This window comes from Carcharhinus amblyrhynchos, chromosome 5, assembly GCF_965287045.1.
Source record: "Carcharhinus amblyrhynchos chromosome 5, sCarAmb.v2.hapA, whole genome shotgun sequence".
NCBI lineage: Eukaryota > Metazoa > Chordata > Chondrichthyes > Carcharhiniformes > Carcharhinidae > Carcharhinus > Carcharhinus amblyrhynchos.
Window position 1 is genome coordinate 56,171,715 of NC_137328.1, and position 22,425 is coordinate 56,194,139.

General features: G+C 43.7%; 1 protein-coding gene across 1 annotated transcript in view; it reads right to left on the minus strand.

The window, feature by feature from the left end:
* ntrk2a (neurotrophic tyrosine kinase, receptor, type 2a) overlaps positions 1–22,425 on the minus strand; it is a 196,357-nt gene that overhangs the window by 64,091 nt on the left and 109,841 nt on the right. Inside the window, exons 12-13 of the mRNA XM_080188833.1 lie at positions 20,885–21,073; positions 1,259–1,389 (exon numbers count right to left, since the gene is read on the minus strand). Of these exons, the coding sequence (XP_080044959.1) occupies positions 1,259–1,389; positions 20,885–21,073 (320 nt within the window). The remainder of the gene's footprint in view (positions 1–1,258; positions 1,390–20,884; positions 21,074–22,425) is intronic.

Below are 22,425 nucleotides of genomic sequence, written 5' to 3' on the forward strand. Positions count from 1 at the left end.
GTTAACCATTTGTCAGTAATATTGGTTGAGGGAATGAGCCGAAACCTTTTGTTTTTCTTCATGTAGTTTTTCATATATTACAATGGGATCTTTAGCAATTGCCTGAACCACCAAAATAGGCTGACAAGCCCTCAGTCTAACATCTCATTCTAAGAACAGAACTGGCTACAATGCAGCATTCTGTTAATACTGAGCATCAGCCCAGAGATTGAATGCACAGACTTCAGATGCTGGCAAGATTGCTACCAAATAAGCCAAAGTAACGTTGCAGATTATAAAATGCTGCAAAATAACTCAATCGACTTCAGGGTCACGAATGTATTTAACCTATTCACAGCTAGTTTCTTTCTGTAATTAAATATTGTGCCAATGTTTTTTTATATATACTGCATGCCATCGTATTTTTATTTTTAAAAGCAGTTTTTGAAAAAGAGGGAACCTGATCCAGAAGTGGTACCTCAGTTTCTTGGCCACATATCATAAACCATTGCATATAAAATCCATGGTATAATCTACAAAACCCCTTTCTGTTTTCCTTTGGTACGCTGCTGACAATTTTGCAATAGTCCTCAAAGTCCACATTGTCTCCATACACTACACTATAGGCAATTCCAGTTACATCAATCATTCAGTTTGCTGCAGAAATTGATCTAATTTCCAGTATATGGCACATCAGAATTCAGACAGAATATTATAAATAGAAGATGCAGTTAAGCTACTTCAAACAGAAGTGAGATGTTATGAGTTGTTGCACTTTGATGTAAAGTTAAAAGTGTCTCGCTACAGCAAATTGTGTAAGGTTTAACCATCAGATGAGCAATGACCATAGTGAAATTTGTAATCTGGACAATAAATTAATAATTTAACAGGAAAGTACAAGAGAAGGCATCAAAAAGGCAGGAATACATACACTATGCACAGAGAGCAAGTGGGTTTTCAATTTCCATTCAGTCGACACATATTCACATAGAAAGTAGTCAACTAAGTGGAATCGACTATGCTTGCATCTCACTGTTATCAGGTTCCTATATTTGCCATGGACAGTTTTGCCGAGCTGGTCTACTGTCACTGCCATATGAAACCAGGCCATATTTTTAAATCTAAAGGTGGAGATCATGTATCGTGCTCTTTTGACATTGCATTAGTCCGACACAGCCCAACTTAAAAGATTACTGAAGCTGAAAGATAGACAAGCATTTATCACAAGGAGCTCTGGGCCAAGCCATAAATTAATAATTGAAATTCTATAGTTTTATACCTTCACTGCCACCAAAGTTTTGTCTTCTTCTGTGCAGAGGTTATGACATTCAGCAAGAAACACTTTGCCAAAGGCTCCTTCACCCAACTCTCTCTTCAGGACAATGTTGTGCCGTTTGATGTTTCGGACAACTGTTAAAACAAAGGAACATTATTATGGCTATAATAGATTAAAAATCAAAGCATTTATTTTAATGTATTTGAGCAGGTACAAAGGATAGTCAAGAATTTAATTACTGTGCCTTTTTTGTTTCACAATTAAGAGAAGTGTGAAGTGTAAATTAGGAAAATTGATCAAACTATAACACTAGAATCATTCGATTGCCCCATTGCCCTGTGGAATGGACTCAATTACACCAATTTAATCTACACATGTAGTCCAGCAGAAATTGTATCCTGTAACCTTTCTCAGTCAGACAACTAATTGATATACCTGTGCTTCCATTCAATTTTACACTTGAGTTACGTCTCAATGCAAACATTTAAACATTTTTCATTTCTCAATTTTGGCAGATTAGTGTTAACCCAGCTTTTAAAAAAATTATTCACAAGTTTAGCCTCAACTTTCATAGAACTGTTCTCTTTGCATTCTCCTTCACTTCCCCACGCATGTAGATGAAACCTCTTTGAAACAAATTCAAAAATAATGACATCGAGGAGTTTCTCCTCCTTGTCTTTCAACTTAATGAGTATACATTTGGGGTAATTTTGCCTTTAGGTGTTAGTGTAGGTATGTGATATCAATTTAGCTGCCTATGTTTTTCCCACTGTCTCCTAAAGGCAAGACTACCCTCATTGTCTCAAAATTCAGGCTTTAAATTGTAGGTGAAATTCTTTAATTAGTAGGCATACTATCACACTTTTCTTTTGGTTTCCAATGCTCCTCACAGAGATATTTTATTTATTTATAGTGTTTCACATCACTGAATAAACTGTAAAAACTCTTTAAAATCCTAGAAAGCAAATAGACTTGATGGGTGGGATTTTACGGTCTCGCTCGTCTCGACTCTGTAAACTCCTGCCTAAACTCAATGGACCTTCCCATGCTCTGCCCCTCACCCACTTTGCTTCCTGTGGTGGGCAGGCCAGTAAAATTCCAGCCATCGATATTTGTATTAAAGATAAATATACTTTTCTTTGTCATTTTATGGAGCACAATAAATAAATATTTGTTTTTTAATAACTCTCAGACTATCACACATAAAGCATTTTATTTAATTTCAGATACTGTATTTAGCAGCAATTCATGCCGTGTAATAATGTCAAGCTCCCTGTCTGCAATGAGATCTGTCTTTAATATTGTGGGTGTGTTAATAAAAGACCATTGAGTCCTAACCAAATGAATAACAGGAGATTTATTCCTACAGAATGGGTCTACCCCTGCTTATTATTAAAAATGAGCTGAAAGCCAAGTTGAAAAAGTAGTTTCCATCAGACCATTCTGATGCAAGGTTATTGATCTGAAACATTAACTCTGTTTCTCCATGTGTAACTCAGGAATTGAAAGGTTTGCTAAGTACAGTCAGAGAGAAAGATAGCCAAGTATAGACAGTGTAAACAAAGACCAGGCAGCCTTGTCCTGACAACAATTCAAGGAGAAACTGAAGGTAAAAACAGAAATGGAAGAAGAATCGGATGTGTAGATAGCATTCAGATGTGGATTGGGGGATAGCTTGAAGTTAGCCAGAGAAGTAGCAAGACGATGCCAACCACCTTGTTAAGACTATGGTGACAACAAACAAATGAGCAAATGCTTTAATTTTTTTTATTGCAACAAAAGTCTTAAAGCTTAAAATCATGTCATGTGATCCTCCCAGTTATCTGAGTTATTGGTCTACATGGGAATCCTAACACACCATCCTAACTCGGAATGATATCACCATTCCTTTATTGTCACTGGGTCAAGATCCTGGAATGTCCTCCCTAACAGTATTGTGGATGTCCCTTCACCACAGGGACTGAAGCAGTTCATAAAGTGTTTCACTGACACTTTTTCAACAGCAGTTAGAGGTGGGAAACAAATGTTCATCTTGCTAGCGACACTCACATCCCCTGACTGAAAGAAAACCATGGGGCTGAATTTTATGGGAGTGTGTATTGCTCAGCTCCTGTTTCAAAAGTGTATTTCTATTCGACTGACTTAATAAAAGCCCGCTCCATAGCAATGAAATGCTTGAGGCAGCTTAAACAAGCTCAAAGTGGGACATCTACTTTTCAGATGTGGCAAAGTGGCTGGCAGCTCCAACAGTCTCACCAACACCAGAACCAATGGGTGGTGCCAAGACTGAAACCAGGCCCCAGGAAGGAGAGCAGTGGACCCCAATCACTTTCAGGGTAGCGAGTGATTGGCCTGCCAGGGGAGCAGGACAAAGGGTGAAAAGTGAGACATTAAAGATAGCGATCTCAGGATTATACCAGCACCACATGCTAGTCAGAATAGAAATAGCAGGATATATCAGTTGAACATATGGCTGGAAAGATGCGTTTCAGGTTCCTGGTCCATTGGGAGCAGTTCTGGGGAGGTGGGACCTGTTCAAATTGGACTGGTTACACCTGGGTAGGGCTGGGACTGATGTCCTGGGGTGAGTATTTGCTGATGTGGTTGGGGAGGGTTTAAACTAGAATGGCAGGGGGATGGGAACATTAGCAGGGTGACAAGGGAAAGAGAAATAAAAGAAAGAACACTAAAATGCAAAATCAATAGATGGGTGACTAAGGGCGAGAGATAAATAAGGCCACAGTGCAAAGGAAACTTAGGATGATCAAAAATGGCAAAAAGGCAAGCGTAAAAGCTTTGTATCTTTATGGATGAAGCATTCGGAATATGGTAGACAAACTGACGGCGCAAATCAAGGTAAATGGATAGGATTTCATAGCCATTATGGATTCATGGTAAAAGATCAAAGCAGGGAACTCAATATTCTGGGATATTTGACCTTTTGGAAAGATAGAACAGAAGGAAAAGGAAGTGGAATAGCACTATTAATAAGAGATAAAATGAAGTCAGTTGTGAGAGACAATCTAGGCTTGGATGATATACAGACTATTTGGATGGAGGTAAAAAACAACAAGGAAAAGAAGACATTGGTAGAGTAGTGTATAGGCCCCCAACAGTAGCCACTTGTAGGAAAGGGTATAAATCAACAAAAAATAGGAGTATGTAAAAAGGTAGTGCAATAATTATGGGTGACTTTAATCTTCATGTTGATTGGGTTAATCAAGTTGGAAAGAATAGCTACGACAACAAATGCAGAGTCCATTAGGGATAGTTTCCTAGAACAATATGTCATAGAGCCAATCAGGGAACAGGGTATCTTGATTTTTGGTAATGTGTAATGAGATAGGTTTAATAAATGACCTCAGAATAAAAGAGTCCCTAGGAAACAGTGATCTTGTGATTTGGGGGCAGCACGATGGCGCAGTGGTTAGCACTGCTGCCTCACAGTGCCAGGGACCAGGGTTCAACTCCAGTCTTGGGTGACTGTCTGTGTGGAGTTTGCACGTTGTCCCCATGTCTGCATGGGTTTCTTTGGGTGCTCTGGTTTCCTCCCACAGTCCAAAGATGTGCGGTTAAGTTGATTGACCATGCTAAATTGTCCATTTAATGTCAGTGGTATTAGTCAGGTAAATAATTGGGGTTATGGGCACAGGGCTCAGGTGGAATTGTTATCGGTGCAGGCTTGATGGGCCAAATGGCTCCCTTCTGCACTGTAGGGATTCTATGAAAAGCATAATATAATTTAATATTCAGTTTGAAATTTAGGTCAGAAACAACTCTGTTCTGTAACAACAGTTTTCATGCTAATCAAACCCAGATTAAATCCTACCTTACATAGTCTGGTACAAATAATTTCTTGCAGACCAACTAACTGACCGCCTAAGACATTACTGGAACATTTTTAAAAAATTGTTCTTTTCCAGCAGCTGCCTTTCTGCCACTTGCCAAGTTTGTCTTTCTATTTATCTTCTCCTCTTCCTTTCCATCTGTCTCTGTATGGATCTCACACGTTATTATTGCTCATTGTTATCTCAGAATCTCACAATTTGTCTTCACCTTTTTCTTCATGTCTTCTCAAACCAGTGTCATCATCTCCATTTCCTCAGTATAAGTCTATTACCTGCTTTTCTCTCTCACAGTATTTATTCCCTTTTCCCTATCTGTCACTCTCTATCACTGCAGTATCACTTGTTTTTTTTTTGTCTTTCACTTCTCTGCTTTTCTTTTCACCTTCCAGGGATTTCTGAGGCCAGTCTTTGGGTTTTGATGCCCTGATAGCCACAGAACTGAGCTCATCTGCCCCAATTTATAAGCCAAAGGCCAAAGCGCAGGATGAAAGAGGGGAAAGAACTTCTTTCTCTGAGGGAGAGAAAGTGAAGAAGGAGGTGGAGGCAGCAGGGATGGTATGGAATGCAGTTCCATACAGAATATTTTTCTTGACACTGTCATGGTGGATTCAAAGCTCTGGCTCCAACTGGTACTCCCAAACTCTGGAAATAGTTGTACAGTTAACAGGTGGAAAGGACACTAGGGGCTGGACCTCAAACCAGTAAGGATCACAGACTGGGAAGGATGTGTGGCTAAGCAAACAAGGACTTTGAGTGAGTAAAAGCCAGCTACATGGACACTGAATAGACAGGTAAACTGGGTACTGGGGCCTGGAGACTTCACTGGAGCAAGGATGGTGAAGATTGGCAGTGGCCACTTCTGCTGGATCCAGTGTGTGTGAGAAGAGATGGGACCCACAGGTATCTCAATATCTCATTACCATGTTGTAATATTTCCTTAAAGTGATGGCATGCTGCTATCCCTGGGAGACATGTTATAACAAATCACAGGTTTGAATGCAGGAGGGTATTATTTTTAAAGGCCATGTTCCCCATTCAAGGACTATTCAACTGAAATTCTGATTAGAGAATCAAGTGTGGAGACAAACCACTCAGAGGTTTTCAGAGCATTAAACACCAAACCATTCATCCACCACGTTTTTGAGAGTTATTGGGGGTAACATTCCCATAGTGCAGGACTTCTACACATCTTTCCGAATCTTTCCTAATGTAGCCCACTTCACTGAGTCAGAGGGGGTTCATTGTGCACAATTAGTTCTCTGTAAGATTCCCTCTGTCAGAGAAGAGCCCAATCTCATTCTGCAACACCTTTCCCTTTAAATATCCTTCTTTTAAAAACAAGTGATTCTCTTTAAAAATATTTGTGGAATCCCATTCAAAACATGTACGAATATGTTTTACTAAAATGAGATTTGCATGGTTGACTGTACAGTTGGCTGTAATTGTTATAATGTGAAACTAATCTGTAATTGGGAACCTTTCCTCAATTTTAGGTTGTACTAGGAAATGAATAACGATAAGGTTAAGATTAAGTTAAAATTGGGAATTTGGCTTGGTGTTTATTGTCAGTATTAAATAACACTCTGACCTCCTCCCTATTCCTGAAGGTATGAACTCCTCACTAGCGTAAGGATCTAGGGTCCAGGAGCCCTTCATTATATTCCCCACATGATTGTGAGCTTAGACAAACCATTTGACTGAGAGGCAACACAACTGGACCCAATTCTGTATTCCACGATCATCCACAACAACCCACTGGCAGCAAAGGTCATCAGTTAGCAGTCAGAAACATGACCCTAGCTGACCTTTCCTCCCCCAAGCTTTACAGTATTGAGACCAATTGTACAGCACCTCAACTACTGCATCATTGGTGATCAGCTAACTAATGAAAGTGAATTATTTAGTGTGGGCTTTCATTCGTTGGGAATGATCTTGTTGGGCAAAGTGTCTGTTTGGGTGAGAAAACTGGTATGAAGCTCTCCAGCTGCACTGACCAGTTTACTTTCCAGATTTAGAGCCTCTTAGTCTGAAAAGAGAGTGGCGAGGTTTGCGCTATCACTCTGAAAGGGCAGGGGCACGTAGAGACGGTGGGAACAGCAGCACTGAGGTCAAGTGCCATCTTTAAAAGTTGCCCGAACTGAAATACAAAGATTACTCCCCGCCCAGCCTATGAACTTCACCTGCACCCCCATCCCCGTCCCCATCCCCATCCCCATTCCCGTCCCCATCCCCATCCCCATCCCCAACCCAATTCCCATCCCCATCCTCATCACCATCCCCATCCTCATCACCATCCCCATCCTCATCACCATCCCCGTCCCCATCCCCATCCCCATTCCCGTCCCCATCCCCATCCCCATCCCCATCCCCGTCCCCATCCCCATTCCCGTCCCCATCCCCATCCCCAACCCAATTCCCATCCCCGTCCGTATCCTCATCATCATCATCCCCAACCCAATCTCCATCCCCTTCCTCATCCCCATCACTAACCCAATCCTCATCCTCATCCCCATCCCTATCCCCATCCTCATCCCCATCTCCATCCCTATCCCCATCCTCATCCCCATCTCCATCCCTATCCCCTCCTCATCACCATCCCTATCCCCATCCCCATCCTCATCCCCATCCCCATCCTCATCCCCATCCCCATCCTCATCCCCATCCCTATCCCCTCCTCATCCTCATCCCCATCCCTATCCCCTCCTCATCCCCATCCCCATCCCTATCCCCTCCTCATCCCCATTCCCCTCCTCATCCCCATCCTCATCCTCATCCCCATCCCCATCCCCATCCCCATCCCCATCCTCATCCTCATCCCCATCCTCATCCCCATCCTCATCCCCATCCTCATCCTCATCCCCATCCTCATCCCCATCCTCATCCCCATCCTCATCCCCATCCTCATCCTCATCCCCATCCTCATCCTCATCCTCATCCCCATCCCTATCCCCTCCTCATCCTCATCCCCATCCCTATCCCCTCCTCATCCCCATCCCCATCCCTATCCCCTCCTCATCCCCATTCCCCTCCTCATCCCCATCCTCATCCTCATCCCCATCCCCATCCCCATCCTCATCCTCATCCCCATCCTCATCCCCATCCTCATCCCCATCCTCATCCCCATCCCCATCCTCATCCCCATCCTCATCCTCATCCTCATCCCCATCCTCATCCTCATCCCCATCCCCATCACCATCCCCATCCCCATCCTCATCCTCATCCCCATCCTCATCCTCATCCCCATCCTCATCCCCATCCTCATCCCCATCCCCATCCTCATCCTCATCCTCATCCCCATCCCCATCACCATCCCCATCCCCATCCTCATCCTCATCCCCATCCTCATCCCTATCCCCATCCTCATCCCCATCCTCATCCCCATCCTCATCACCATCCCCATCCCCATCCTCATCACCATCCCCATCCCCATCCTCATCCTCATCCCCATCCTCATCCCCGTCCCCATCCCCATCCCCATCCTCATCCCCATCCTCATCACCATCCCCATCCCCATCCTCATTCCCATCCCCATCCCCATCCCCATCCTCATCCCCATCCTCATTCCCATCCCCATCCTCATCACCATCCCCATCCCCATCCTCATCCCCATCCTCATCCCTATCCCCATCCTCATCACCATCCCCATCCTCATCCCCATCCCCATCCCCATCCTCATCCCCATCCTCATTCCCATCCCCATCCTCATCACCATCCCCATCCCCATCCTCATCCCCATCCTCATCCCTATCCCCATCCTCATCACCATCCCCATCCCCATCCTCATCCCCATCCCCATCCCCATCCTCATCCCCATCCTCATCACCATCCCCATCCCCATCCTCATTCCCATCCCCATCCTCATCACCATCCCCATCCCCATCCTCATCCCCATCCTCATCACCATCCCCATCCCCATCCTCATCCCCATCCTCATTCCCATCCCCATCCTCATCACCATCCCCATCCCCATCCTCATCCCCATCCTCATCCCTATCCCCATCCTCATCACCATCCCCATCCTCATCCCCATCCCCATCCCCATCCTCATCCCCATCCTCATCACCATCCCCATCCCCATCCTCATCCCCATCCTCATTCCCATCCCCATCCTCATCACCATCCCCATCCCCATCCTCATCCCCATCCTCATCACCATCCCCATCCCCATCCTCATCCCCATCCTCATTCCCATCCCCATCCTCATCCCCATCCTCATCTCCATCCCCATCCTCATCCCCATCCTCATCTCCATCCCCATCCTCATCCCCATCCTCATCTCCATCCCCATCCTCATCCCCATCCCTATCCCCATCCCCATCCCTATCCCTATCCCCATCCCCATCCCCATCCCTATCCCCATCCCCATCACCATCCCCAACCCCATCACCATCCTCACTATCGCCATCCCCATCCTCATCCTCACCCCATCCTCATTCCCGTCCCCATCCCCATTCCCAACCCAATTCCCATCCCCATCCCCAACCCAATTCCCATCCCCATCCCCAACCCAATTCCCATCCCCATCCCCAACCCAATTCCCATCCCCATCCCCAACCCAATTCCCATCCCCCTCCGTACCCTCATCACCATCCCCAACCCAATCCCCAGCCCAATCCCCATCCTTATCACCATCCCCATTCCCTGCCTCGATCATCACTGGCAACCCTATCTCCCTTTTCCCCCCACAATCATTACTGGCATCCCCATTCACCCCCCCCCCCCCACCCCCAAGACAACTAGATAATTACATTTAAATTCAATAAAATCAATTAAAATCAGGTTCAAGTCCATAACATTGCTGGTGAAGGGTAGGGAAAATTGGAAATCGCCATTTCAGCGGTGAGATTCATGATTTCCAATTTCCTCCAGATTTTTCACTCCCTCTGGTGACCTCACACACACAATGGGAGCTCAAAATCCCATTGACTGTCATTATTGAGACTATTGCTTTAAGTTGAGGTGACAGAAGAAGGAAACGGATTGGTTTATACCCTTAAGCGATGCAGAGTCAAAATCAAACTTGCCTTGAGTCCTGTTCCTAATTCAGTGATCTCAACTGAAAATATAAAATCATCTAGATTTTCTGATTTATGCAAACTCTGGGCTTCCTACAAATATTTACTGATTACTTAAGTATTTAATAATTATTAGAGTTTTATGTGCCAAAGGTAAAGCACTGCCTTTAATACCAACTTATTGTTGAAACCATATTTTTGACCCCTACTGTCCGTGGGTATCAATAATCGATTTACAATCCCCACAATCTCAATGTCAGGCCTCAAGCATTATGCTTAGATATCAGCCATACACAATTGCACCACTTGCAGCTCCAATAACACTACAGGACTTTCACGCTCACATTACGTATCACCCCTTCCCCAAAGACCTGTGCAATTTTGTAATTATGGCACTAATTGAGTGCTACAGAGTTCAGAGTCTGCAATATTTCATATTTACAAAGGCTATAAACATCATGTTCAGACAGTAAAGATATGTCAACAAGCAGTTGAAGCAAATGCAATCCTCCGCAGCCCTGACCTACAATTCCCTTAATCACAGCCTGGGATCCGGCTCAGCAAAAAATGTGGTCGAGTTCTGCTCCCATCCTGACCATTACGATACTTTAAGTTACAACTCCATTCCACGTCTTAGAGAGTGCAGAGCACAGAGAGAATAGAATTTTCATTGTAAAACGATTGAAAAGGATTTAATAGACATCCCCCAAAGTTATAAAAATATCTAACAAGATACTAAATCAGTCACAGCTAATGGCAATAACCTTATCACTGAACTGGGATTCCATCACTCCATTGGTTAGCTGAGACCTGTCTTTCACTACAATAAGTGACCTCATTCTCTGCAGTTTTTTTTCATAGCATCTTTTTGGGATATCTTATCTTTGATTCTTTATGTTACAACCACCTAATGGCAGTTGCTAGGATGAAAGCTATTGGCTCGATTTTTAAAGACCACTAATTATCATAGCCCCACTCCTATTCATTGTCAAGATCAAATTTACTGATTTACTATCACCACAACCACGTAGATCATTGCAGGATGGCACTGGAGAACGAGAAAAGTATTCAGCTTGCACAAGACTCCCAATAAATAAAACTATACGTGTCAAAATTATTGAAGGAGGGTCATAGCCAAATGTACTTGTTTTGGAACAACCTGATTGTACTGGCTTGTTTAAACTTATAAGTCCAGTAATGGGAGATGCAAGAACCTTCTGTTGGCTAGAGAAATCTATTTCTGTAATAATTCATCTTATTATCAGAAAAGAAAATATTCTACCGTTTTCAATCCATTAAACAAATTGAATTTTAAACTCTGTTCAAAACTGTCCTTTGTTATTTTTGAAAAAACGTATCATTGTCTTTTAATATTCTTTTAGGCAGCATTGAGAGAAAGACTGACTGTATTTAGCATTGCTTTTGATGAAGACTGGTTCAGCATTTTTGGTCTGAGCTCTCTTCCCCACTGTTTATTGGACATGCTTTTTCTGAGCATATTTGAGGTTGTTACAAAGCGATTTTTAACATTATTTAATCATAGATTTCAAGGTAGGTAATGACACCCAAATGTAGGTAATGTGCCCAGCATTCCTTCTAATTCTATTTTTTACTCTCATTCTACGCTTCTATAACTTAATTCTATCTCTTTTACATTCTGCATTCTCTTGTTTCCTTCTCTATGAATGGTATGTTTTGTCTGAATAACACTCAAGAAGCAATACTTTTCACTGTATGCTAATACATGTGACAATAATAAATCAAATCAAAGCAAAATCAAATAATTTACGAGAGACTGTCATTTATAGGATTACATTGTAACAAGTACAAACACAAACAAGGTTGAAAAGACTAAAAAAAGATAGCCTTTCATGACTTCAGAGTGTCCCAAAGTGCTTTAAAGCCATTTAAATATTGCTGAATAGTCACTGTTGTGAGATAGATCTCGATTCTATGGTCTATAGTGAAGAAGCAAAAGGGACAGAAAGCATACTGAAAATAATATAAATCAATAAGAACATGGGAACATAAGAAATAGGAGCAGGAGTAGGCCATCTAGCCCCTCGAGCCTGCCCCGCCATTCAATAAGATCATGGCTGATCTGTCGTGGCTCAGTTCCACTTTCCCACCCTCTCCCCATAACCCTTAATCCCCTTGCCTATCAAAAACCTATCAACCTGCGTCTTAAAAATATTTAGTGAGGCAGCCTCCACCACTTCAACGGGCAGAGAATTCCAGAGATTCACCACCCTTTGAGTGAAGAAGTTCCTCCTCAACTCCGTTCTAAACCGCCCCCCCTTTATCTTGAGGCTGTGCCCTCTAGTCCTACTGTCCTTTCTGAGCGGGAAGAGCCTCTCCACCTCTATCCTATCCATCCCATTCATCATCTTATATGTCTCAATGAGATCTCCCCTCATTCTTCTAAACTCTAACGAGTACAAGCCTAGCTTATTCAGCCTCTTCTCATAGTTCAACCCCCTCAACTCCGGTATCAGCCTAGTAAACCTCCTCTGCATTCCCTCCAAGGCCAAAATATCCTTGTGTAAGTGCAGCGACCAAAACTGCACACAGTACTCCAGCTGTGGCCTCACCAGTGCCCTGTACAGTTGCAGCAAGACCTCCCTACTTTTATATTCAATCCCCCTCGTTATGAAGGCCAGCATCCCATTCGCCTTCCTGACCACCTGCTGCACCTGCAGGCTGGGTTTTTGTGACTCATGCATAAGGACCCCGAGGTCCCTCTGCACCGTTGCATGCTGCAGTTTTTCGCCCTGTAAGTAATAGTCCTTCCTACCATTATTCCTACCAAAGTGGACAACTTCACACTTGCCAACATTAAATTCCATTTGCCAGTTCCTGGCCCATTCGCCCAGCCTATCTAGATCCTTCTGCAGACTTTCCACACCCTCCGCACAATTTGCCGTTCCACCAATCTTGGTGTCATCAGCAAATTTCGACACCATACACTCGGTTCCCTCCTCCAGATCATCTATATAAATGGTAAAAAGCTGAGGCCCCAGCACCGACCCCTGGGGCACTCCACTAGTCACCATCCGCCAATCCGAATAGCACCCATTGACCCCCAATCTCTGCCTCCTATTTGACAGCCAATCCCCTATCCACGCTAACACCCTACCCCCAACTCCATGCCCCCTAACCTTCTGTAATAACCTCTTGTGCGGCACCTTATCAAACGCCTTCTGAAAATCAAGAAAGACCACATCCACCGGCTCTCCTCTAACCACAGCCCTAGACACATCCTCATAGAACTCCAATAAATTCGTCAGACACGACTTCCCCTTAACGAAGCCGTGCTGCGTCTGCTCTATCAAACAATTCTCCTCAAGATGCCTCGCTATTTTCTCCTTGATCACGGATTCTAACATTTTACCTACAACAGACATTAAACTAACCGGCTTATAATTCCCTGCCTTTTGCCTGCCACCCTTCTTAAACAACGGTGTAACATTAGCCGTTTTCCAATCTTCCGGCACTTCCCCAGAATCCAGCGATGTTTGGAAAATAATCATCAAGGCATCCACTATCACCTCCGCTATTTCTTTCAGAACCCTTGGATGCATTCCATCCGGTCCTGGGGACTTGTCCACAATCAGTCCCTCCAGTCTGTCGAGCACTGCCTCTCTAGTAACAATAATGTCATTCAAGCCCTCCACTCCTACCATCTTTCCATTGTTAACACCTAACAATCTGCACTACTTTCATTCAAAGCTGAATTTTTATGTAGCTATTTTATACTGGTCTTGTCAAAAAAAAGTCATAACTTCTTTATAATGTTTAATGCACAGAAAATAAGCTGAAATTTTCAATTTGCCTCCTGAAGTCTGTTCTCAGTTTTGGAGTATATTTTCGAACTGACTTCTTCTATTAATGTTTGTTGTTACTTTAACGAAAAGACATGTTTGTACTTCAATCATGGGAGGTAATTCTCCCAACAAAAATTCTAAGTGTCAAATTCACGTAAAAACTGGTAATTCCTGCTGGCTTTTTTTAGCATGTTTTCAAAATGAATCTCCCACTCTCTGTGCGTGGCAGAGTGCTCAGAGATTCATGCTGAAAATCATTGGATGGGGCCTATTCCCACTGGAGATGCCACCAGCATAGCACTGAATGGGCCACTGTGCATGTGCCAATCTGTCAGGGTAGAGCTTGGCGCATGCGCAATAGCCCTGCACTGCCAGCCTCCAAATCACTGGCCAGCCCCACGCTCCATATTACTAATCCTCTTATCCCCCCACTCCCTATTTGCTGGCCTCCTAGACCTCTCCCAGGAAGCCCTGATATACCCCCTCACCCCCACCCCCCAAAACCAGCTCTTACCCCCCCGAATCTCCCCCCACAGCAGTTCCAACCCTCCCCCAGAAGTCCTGACCCCCCAAGCCTCCACCCAGATGGCCAGCCCCAATTAGCTCTTTCCCTCCCTCTGCTACTGACCCTATGCAGAGTGGCAGCAGGACCCCCGCTCCATTGATCACCCTCCAACAGACCACGCCCCCTCTGGCCCTATCTCCATGGCACTGCCTGATTCTTGGTGGGCATAGCCAGGGTGCCTCTTGGGCATTGCCAGTTATCTCAAGGGGAATCCCCCCATTACCCTGATCTCCTGGGGGGAGCCTCAGTGCTCTCTGTCCACTCCAGTGGGGTCAGGCCACAGTTCCCTGTTAGTGGGGAAGTGTTGTAAACCTCACTGGAGTGAACCACTCCTGGCCAGGAAAAGGGGTTGGGGGGAGGTGTGTGGAATGCTAGCAGGCCCAGAGACTTCAGTTCTGGAGCCACAAATAGGGTTTAAATGATAATTTAAATATGCAAATGAGCTCCATGCTGGTTTCGGGTACGAAGCTGATGACGCTACAAATCTTCATCTGGGAGATGTGCAGAGGGCGAGACATCCAGTGAGGAGCCTCCACTGGTATTGCCCAGACTTTTGCACTGCCAGAACAGCAGAGCGGGTTGGGAGAATCGCCCCATTGATATTTCATGGTTCAAGTGAAAGAAGATGGATGAGGACCTTACTCCAGAGGAGGGGGTGGAAATGTCCTTACATTTCACTGGCAATGCCATTCCTTTTACCCTGTTAGATTGGCTACAGAAGCCATAGCAGCAGATAATCTCATTCAGCAGGTACTCATCATCAATGTCCCTTGATTCGAGAATGATGTTCACTCAGGGTCAGGTGTTTCTGCCATGGTGCTTGCATATATTGGGATAGGAAATTCTGTCAGGCTGTGATAATCAGTGCAATTCATCTGAGATCTTTGAAACCAGGATGAAAAATGGCAAATTTTAACCACAAAATGTATTAAATACAAATGGCTATGCCCCTGATCAAGCCAATCACTTTTGTAAAGGTCCAATAATTTCACTCATTTGAAGGCTTTTGAGGAGGCTTCTCAAATTAAGTTGGTTCTTTTGGATGTTTCGTTTTGCTGCAGTGTCACAGAATGACCGTCAGAAACAAGAAAAATTCCGGCTATCTTCCTTGACTTCAATGTACGGTTGCCGAGTCTCCAAGCATCAATACCCTAGGGTCACTACAGAACCAGAGCTAAATTGGAGCAACCACATTTACAAACTGGTTACAGGAGCAGAGCACGGGCCTGTCAATTTCAAGGCATCAACAATGATCATCAGCATGAGGGTAGGATGGGACAGGAATCCCACTCCCCTTCCAAATGAAGCCGATTTAGACACAATAAAAGCTTGTGTAGCACTTGTAAAGGTTTGAACTTCTCTTGCTTGTAGCGCCACACAGGTTACCCATATCATCAGAGGCTGACCAGTTGAGAGCAGGTGGGTATAAAGTGAGAAGTCAAGCATGGCAGTCTTTGGGCATCTCCTAAAGACTGTTAGCAAAATAAAAGGGGGCATGGCACTGGGTAACAGGGAGAGTGAGCACTCAACGACCAGCTCTGAACAGGATTGACATCTCTGGCGTTACTGTGGGGCAGAAGAACAGGGCACAAGGCCGCCAAGGATAACTGAGGGTGGGGAAACTTGCCCAGTAATAAGACTGTAGCTAGCAATAGGGGCACACTGTCAGATTTTGAACCCTGTGCAATGATAGGAAACAGTCCCTGCAGAAAAGGCAGAATCATGGGCATGGGAGAGGAAAGAGGGGCAGGAAGGCAACAGAAGTCAAACCGTCCACACAGGATTAACTGCAAAGTTGAAATGTAATTGGAGATGACCTCGAAACAACACTGCAGGAGATTGTGACTCTCCAGGCAGATGTTAAAAGACATCTGTGCCTTCCTTGCCAAAGACCTCGTACTTTGCAACATTGGTTGTCATGACCTGCCAGTGGCTGCCAAAGTCGTGTGACCTTGAACATCTTCACTTCTAGTTCCTTCTAAGCATTAACTGTGGACTTTAGTGGCATCTCCATGGTCATGGAAGTCCTCTTTGCCAGAGCTAGACAGTACATTTGTTTAATGACAATATGGCCTCAGAGGGCAGTGGGTTTCACCTCTATCGCTGACTTCCTCCAGGTGAAGAAGTCAATGATTTCACCAATATGACCATACCAAGTGGCTCTATAGTGGGGTTCATCAATGGTAGAGCTTCCACTCCCTCAATGCCAAATGATCTGCAACCACCACAAGAGTTACCTACATGTGTCTACTCAAATTCCGGGCAGCCGCCATGACTCCTTCATTCTTCACCCCAACCTCAATGTGTGTGGGTGGATCCTACAGGACAAAGAGATGGCTATTACCTCCTCTGCCAGAGCCCGGGCAGAGACACAAAATGATACAACCAATGCCGCATGCTCAGCAGGACAACCATTGAACAGGCCACCTGGCCTCTGAAGATTTGATTTTGGTGCCCATATCAGTTGGGTGATGAATTTTGCATAAAGTGGCCCTTCAGAGAGATGTGGACCTTGAGGGCAGTAAGGCCCTGGTTAAAGGCAGCTCATTGGAGAAGAGTAGGAACAGGAGGTGAGAGAGTAGAAAAGAGGAGATGCAGAGAAATGATCCTGAACAAAACGGTGTTCCAGCTGCATGAAAAAGTGGCCTCCCCCTACCGGGAGGAGGATCTCCCTCCCCTCTCTCACGGCCTCCAGAATTGGATTCAACTCAGCTTTGATGAAGTGAGGGTCTGTCCTGCCCTGGGTGCTAGGCCTCTGGCTCCTCAGTAACATCTCACATCCCTCTGAAGGGGAAGGCTTTGGTACTAACTGTAGATCTCTCCCTCAGGATGTCAGCAAGGATGGCTGCTATGGGCTGTCCGAATGAGTCACACAGTTCAGCAGGTCCATGTCCATTCATACTGCCACAGACTCTAAGTGGACAGGAAACCTAGCTCCACACCAAATCTGGACTCACCCCTGTGGAAATTCCACCAGAAGTGGATATCTAACCCAAAAACAGACCCAGCTCTTGTTTCCTGTTATTACAGTGAAAATTTCATCCAGAACTGCCATTGAGTAGCAAGACAGGATGGCAGTCTTCACATCCCCCATTATTTTCAGACTGCGCCTGGAGCAATAAAATACCACATGTGGCCAGAGGAACAGTTCAGACATTTCCTTTCAATCAAACTTTTTTTTGATTTACCACATCATGTACTTTAAAGAAATTAAAAGCTGAGTATGTTTTTCCCTCAATTTGTTGCTGACAGATTTAAAAAAATATTGACCTGATATCGACTAAAACTTTCCCCTGCAGCTGGCGTTATTCTTTGAAGATTTATTCACCTCCTCCCAAGGTGGGGTGAAATCTTCCTATGAAAAGTAATAAAACAGGATCTACTGAAAAACAGTAAAGGACTTTTTTGTGCTAATGGAGGTAATTGATTTTGTGTAAAATATTGCAGTTGTGCTGGACATTTCTGCACTGCAGTTACAGTGTTATTGAAATTCCCTTCATCTTCTCATCATCAATAACTACTCCATATGCAACTGTCTGCGTTTGCTTTACAGGCAAATTTATCAAACTGAGCTCATTTGTATTGGCATGTTAAAACAGGGAATCATTAGATGGCTCCCCATCTTCTGTCTGGCCTTTAAACCATGAATGATGCTGATTTTCACCTTCCCCTCATCACTGACTTAAGGTACGACATTTTCAAAGAACTCTTATGCTGTTGATCTGGTTGTATTTAAATAATTCAAGTTCTGTGAGAATTACTGTGTTAGAGGCAAACCTAATGTAAATCAAAGGTTATACTACTCTTATGTTTTAAAATAACAATGTTTAGGGTCTCAAATGCTAAGACCAAACATTCATGTTTAGTACATGAATGTGCAGCCTTGCTGACTGTGGGAAAATTTGCATTTCTCCCGTCCATGTTTCTGCATATTGTATTAAAGAGAAAATATTAAAATATAATTTGACATTTGAAAATGTGGCATATTTTGTAACACAATAAAATGTTATTATGTAATAAAAACTGTTGATGAAATCATTTTACGTCTTCCGTCCTGCACCTTCCCACATTGTACTGAACAAACAACTTTAAATAGGTAAAAAGTCAATACCCAGGTTACATCATTTCCCCAGGAGCATATAGTGCTGCAGGCAAATACACGTGCAGCTCACATTGGTTCCTTCAATGATATAAATGAGGAAACACTTGTGAGTTAGTTAGGTAGTTGTGGTACTATCTGCTCACAGGGAATCGGGCTACATTTGTGTTGGGTCGCTTACAAAATATTTTCTCCCTCCAGAGTTGAACTTTCACTTTAACTGCTAGGCAATAGTGGATTCACAGTCAATTTTGCATTGAGTCCCATTTGCTGACTTCACCTGAACCAAAAATACAATGCTTAAAGTAACCATTCACTCCAAAGGGGCAGCACAGTGGCACAGTGGTTAGCCCTAATGTCTCACAGTGCCAGGGACCCAGGTTCGATTCCCGGTTTGGATCACTGTCTGTGTGGAGTTTGCACATCCTCACTGTGTCTACGTGGGTTTCCTCTGGGTGCTCCGGTTTCATCCCACAGTATGAAAGATGTGCAGGTTAGGCGAATTGGCTGTGCTAAATTCTCCCTCAGTGTACCTGAACAGGCACAGGGATGTGGCAACTAGGGGATTTTTACTGTAACTTCATTGCAGTGTGAATGTAAGCCTATTTATGACACTAACAAAAAAACTTTAAACTTTTTTTTAAGTTAGTAACACTCTTCCTGGGCATCACAAGCTTCTGGATTCAAGTCTCACTCCAGGGTTTAAGCACAAAAATCAAGGCTGACACTCCAGTGCAATATGGAGGCAGTGCTGCACTATTGGAGTTGTTGTGTTTCAGATGAGACACCAAGACAAGAACCCATCAATCTGTTTGGGTGGATGTAAGTGATCCTATGGCACTATTTCAAAGAAGAGTGGGGGAGTTATCCCTGGTGTCCTGGCCAATATTTACCACTAAACACATCACAAAAAAGGACCATCTGGCCATTATCAGATTTCAGTTCGTGAAAGTTTGCTGTTTGCAGAACTTCATTGTTTGTGAAAGTTTGCTGTGTGTTTACTGGCTGCTGGGTTTCCAACAATACGTTCAGAAGTATTTAATTAGCTATAAAGAACTTTGTGATAGCAACCGGTTATGAAAAGTGTTATACCAATGCAAGCTTTTTTCTCAAAATCACTTTAAATTGTGGCATAAGGTGATCTGCTTCATTACCTACCAGGGAAGCTCAGGTTCTGCTACATCTGCATTTCAGTGTAATTTAAGTTGCTTCCACAAGAGTTATGATGGGACTGCATTGTAAGAGGAGTGGATTATTGGCCCAGAAGTGTTCAATGCAATCAACTAATAGAAGGTCCTGTTTGATTATCTAAAGTTACTGTGGTTTCAGGCATTGCGCTACTTCCAATTATATTAAAGCTGTAGTGCATTTAATTTTTTCCCAATAAGATTTAGCCATTTTTATATAGTGTTTCCATTTAACTGAAAATCAGCAATCCAAGGACAAATCACGGTTAAAATTGCAATCATTTCAAGAGATGTTTGTTTCCGCTCAAACTAATTTGCACGTTGCTAAACGTAAAATCTACCATAAACCAATGCAATCAGGAAGTGTTTTGGAATGCTTCTTTTTAATTTTTTTCTTTAAAAATATTCCCAGTTGTAGTTAGGAGCCGTTAACTTGGTGTAGTTAGGAACTGTAACTTTGTTTTGATTTGATTTGATTTATTATTGTCATATGTATTAACATACAGTGAAAAGTATTGTTTCTTGCGCGTTATACAGACAAAGCATATGTGTAACCATAACCATACCAAACTTGGTATAGTTAGGAGCTGTAACTTGGTGTAGTTAGGAATGGTAATGTGTTGTAGTTAGGAGCAATAACTTCATGTAATTAGGAGCAGCAAATTTGGTGTAGTTAGGAATGGTAACATGGTGTAGTTAGGAATAGTAACTTCCTGTAGTTAGGACTGGTAACTTGCTGTAGTTAGGGGCAGTAACTTGGTGTAGTTAGGAGCAGTAACATGGTGTAGTTAGGAGCAATAACTTCGTATAATTTGAAGCAGCAACTTGCTGGAGTTAGGAGCAGTAACTTGGTGTAGTTAGGAATGGTAATTTGGTTTAGTTTGAAGCAGTAACTTGGCGTAGTTAGGAGCGGTAACTTAGTGTAGTTAAGAGCAATAACTTGGTATAGTTAGGAGCAGTAACTTGGCGTAGTTAGGACCGGTAACTTGGTGTAGCTTATTCAATCTAGTAGAAACTTTTGACCAATACGGGCACACACCAAGCTTTCCATACATTTACACTTTGTAATCTGCTCATAATGAGATACTCACAAGTGTCGGGTTTGAGTAAACCATGAGAATTCCTGAAGTACTGCGGGTTTTCAATCACAGGGATCTTTGTCATGCCAATGATAACTGCATCAGGTCCACCTTCTGAGGAGGATGGAGTGTTGCTGCCGTTAGTTACATGATGCAATGGACTGGCAGAATCATCATCAGTGCTGATTACTGAAGAAGGACCTAGGAATAGTTCAAATTCATCAAAAGTATGTACATAACAATTCAATCCTTCAGCAGCACAATCAATAACTGAAATAGATCAATCAAATCATCAGTCTCTAATATTTTGAAGGAAATCAATGGTAGATTTGGTGAAAAGCCTTGCTCACCACACTTGGATTGCCAGCTCCTGTTCACTTACTTTGGAATGAAGATCCACATTTCTCACCTGGACTTCACATTGGGCTTCCTGAAAAGTGTGGAACATACCTGTCTGGGCGTCCTTCCTTCATGGTCTTGGAGTTCAGGAGAAACTGAGCCATATCTCTTTCTTTAACACCATTAGATGCCATATTCCAGTAAATTTAAATGCCCCAAAGTAACTTTGAGAAACTATGGAGAGAAGGTAAGTGTGTAAGGTAAGTGGGTGAAGGAGTAGGATGGCAGGTAGGTAGGTGATGGGGTAGAGGGTTGGTTGACAGGTGGTCATGGTGTATTTGGGGGTGTATGCAGATTGAAGAGGTGGTTGGAGGTTGTTCGAGGTAGTCAGGGATGGATGGGTAGTTCGATGGTTGTAGTGGTAATTAGGGGGTAACTGGGTGGTCAGAGGGATAGCTGGGGGATGGGGAAGTAGTCCAAGGGTAGGGGGATAGACAGGGTTGAGGGAAGTAGATGGGATAAGAACTAATTGTGGGGTTTGGGGGATAGCTGGGGGTTTGAGTAGTCAGAGGCTGGGGGGCTAGGGCTCAGTGGAGCATCATGGGGGAAGAGTCAAGGCAGAGGGGTGGCAGTATTATAGTCACCCAGAAGATAGAACTGGTTTTAACTAAGTTTTCCTGTGTAACTATTCTGATATTGAGTCAGAACCATCCAAAGTCTCTGACTTTTAGCGGAATTTTGCCTCCTCGCCCACCCGAGGCTCACAAGATCCCGCCTGAGGCCAATGGGGAATGCCGTTCTGCGAGCCTCCCCGCCCCAATTCCAGAGCAGGTGTCCAGTAAAATTCCAACCTCTAACTCAGTTTTGGAGGGTGGCAGATGCGGGAGCATTGCCCAATGGAAGTTGAAACTTCCTGGGCAATTCCCTGTGGGATCCTTGCATTGGGATTTCCAGGGGGTCCCACAGTGCATCTTCCAGCATACCTCTTGGGTACGATATCTGGAGATGAGCGGATCTGGGCCATTGTTTTATTTTCTGGAGCAATCATCAGCAATTCATTAAAGATTAAGCGCCATCTTTTTCCATCAAAAGAATTGAAAACATACTTTGTGGAATAAACATGTTCGTGTGTAAAAATAAGTGTTCATATTGCACAGCACAATCTCAACTCCCCTACATGACAGTCTGTACAATTAAGAAACTGTTTAAAAAAA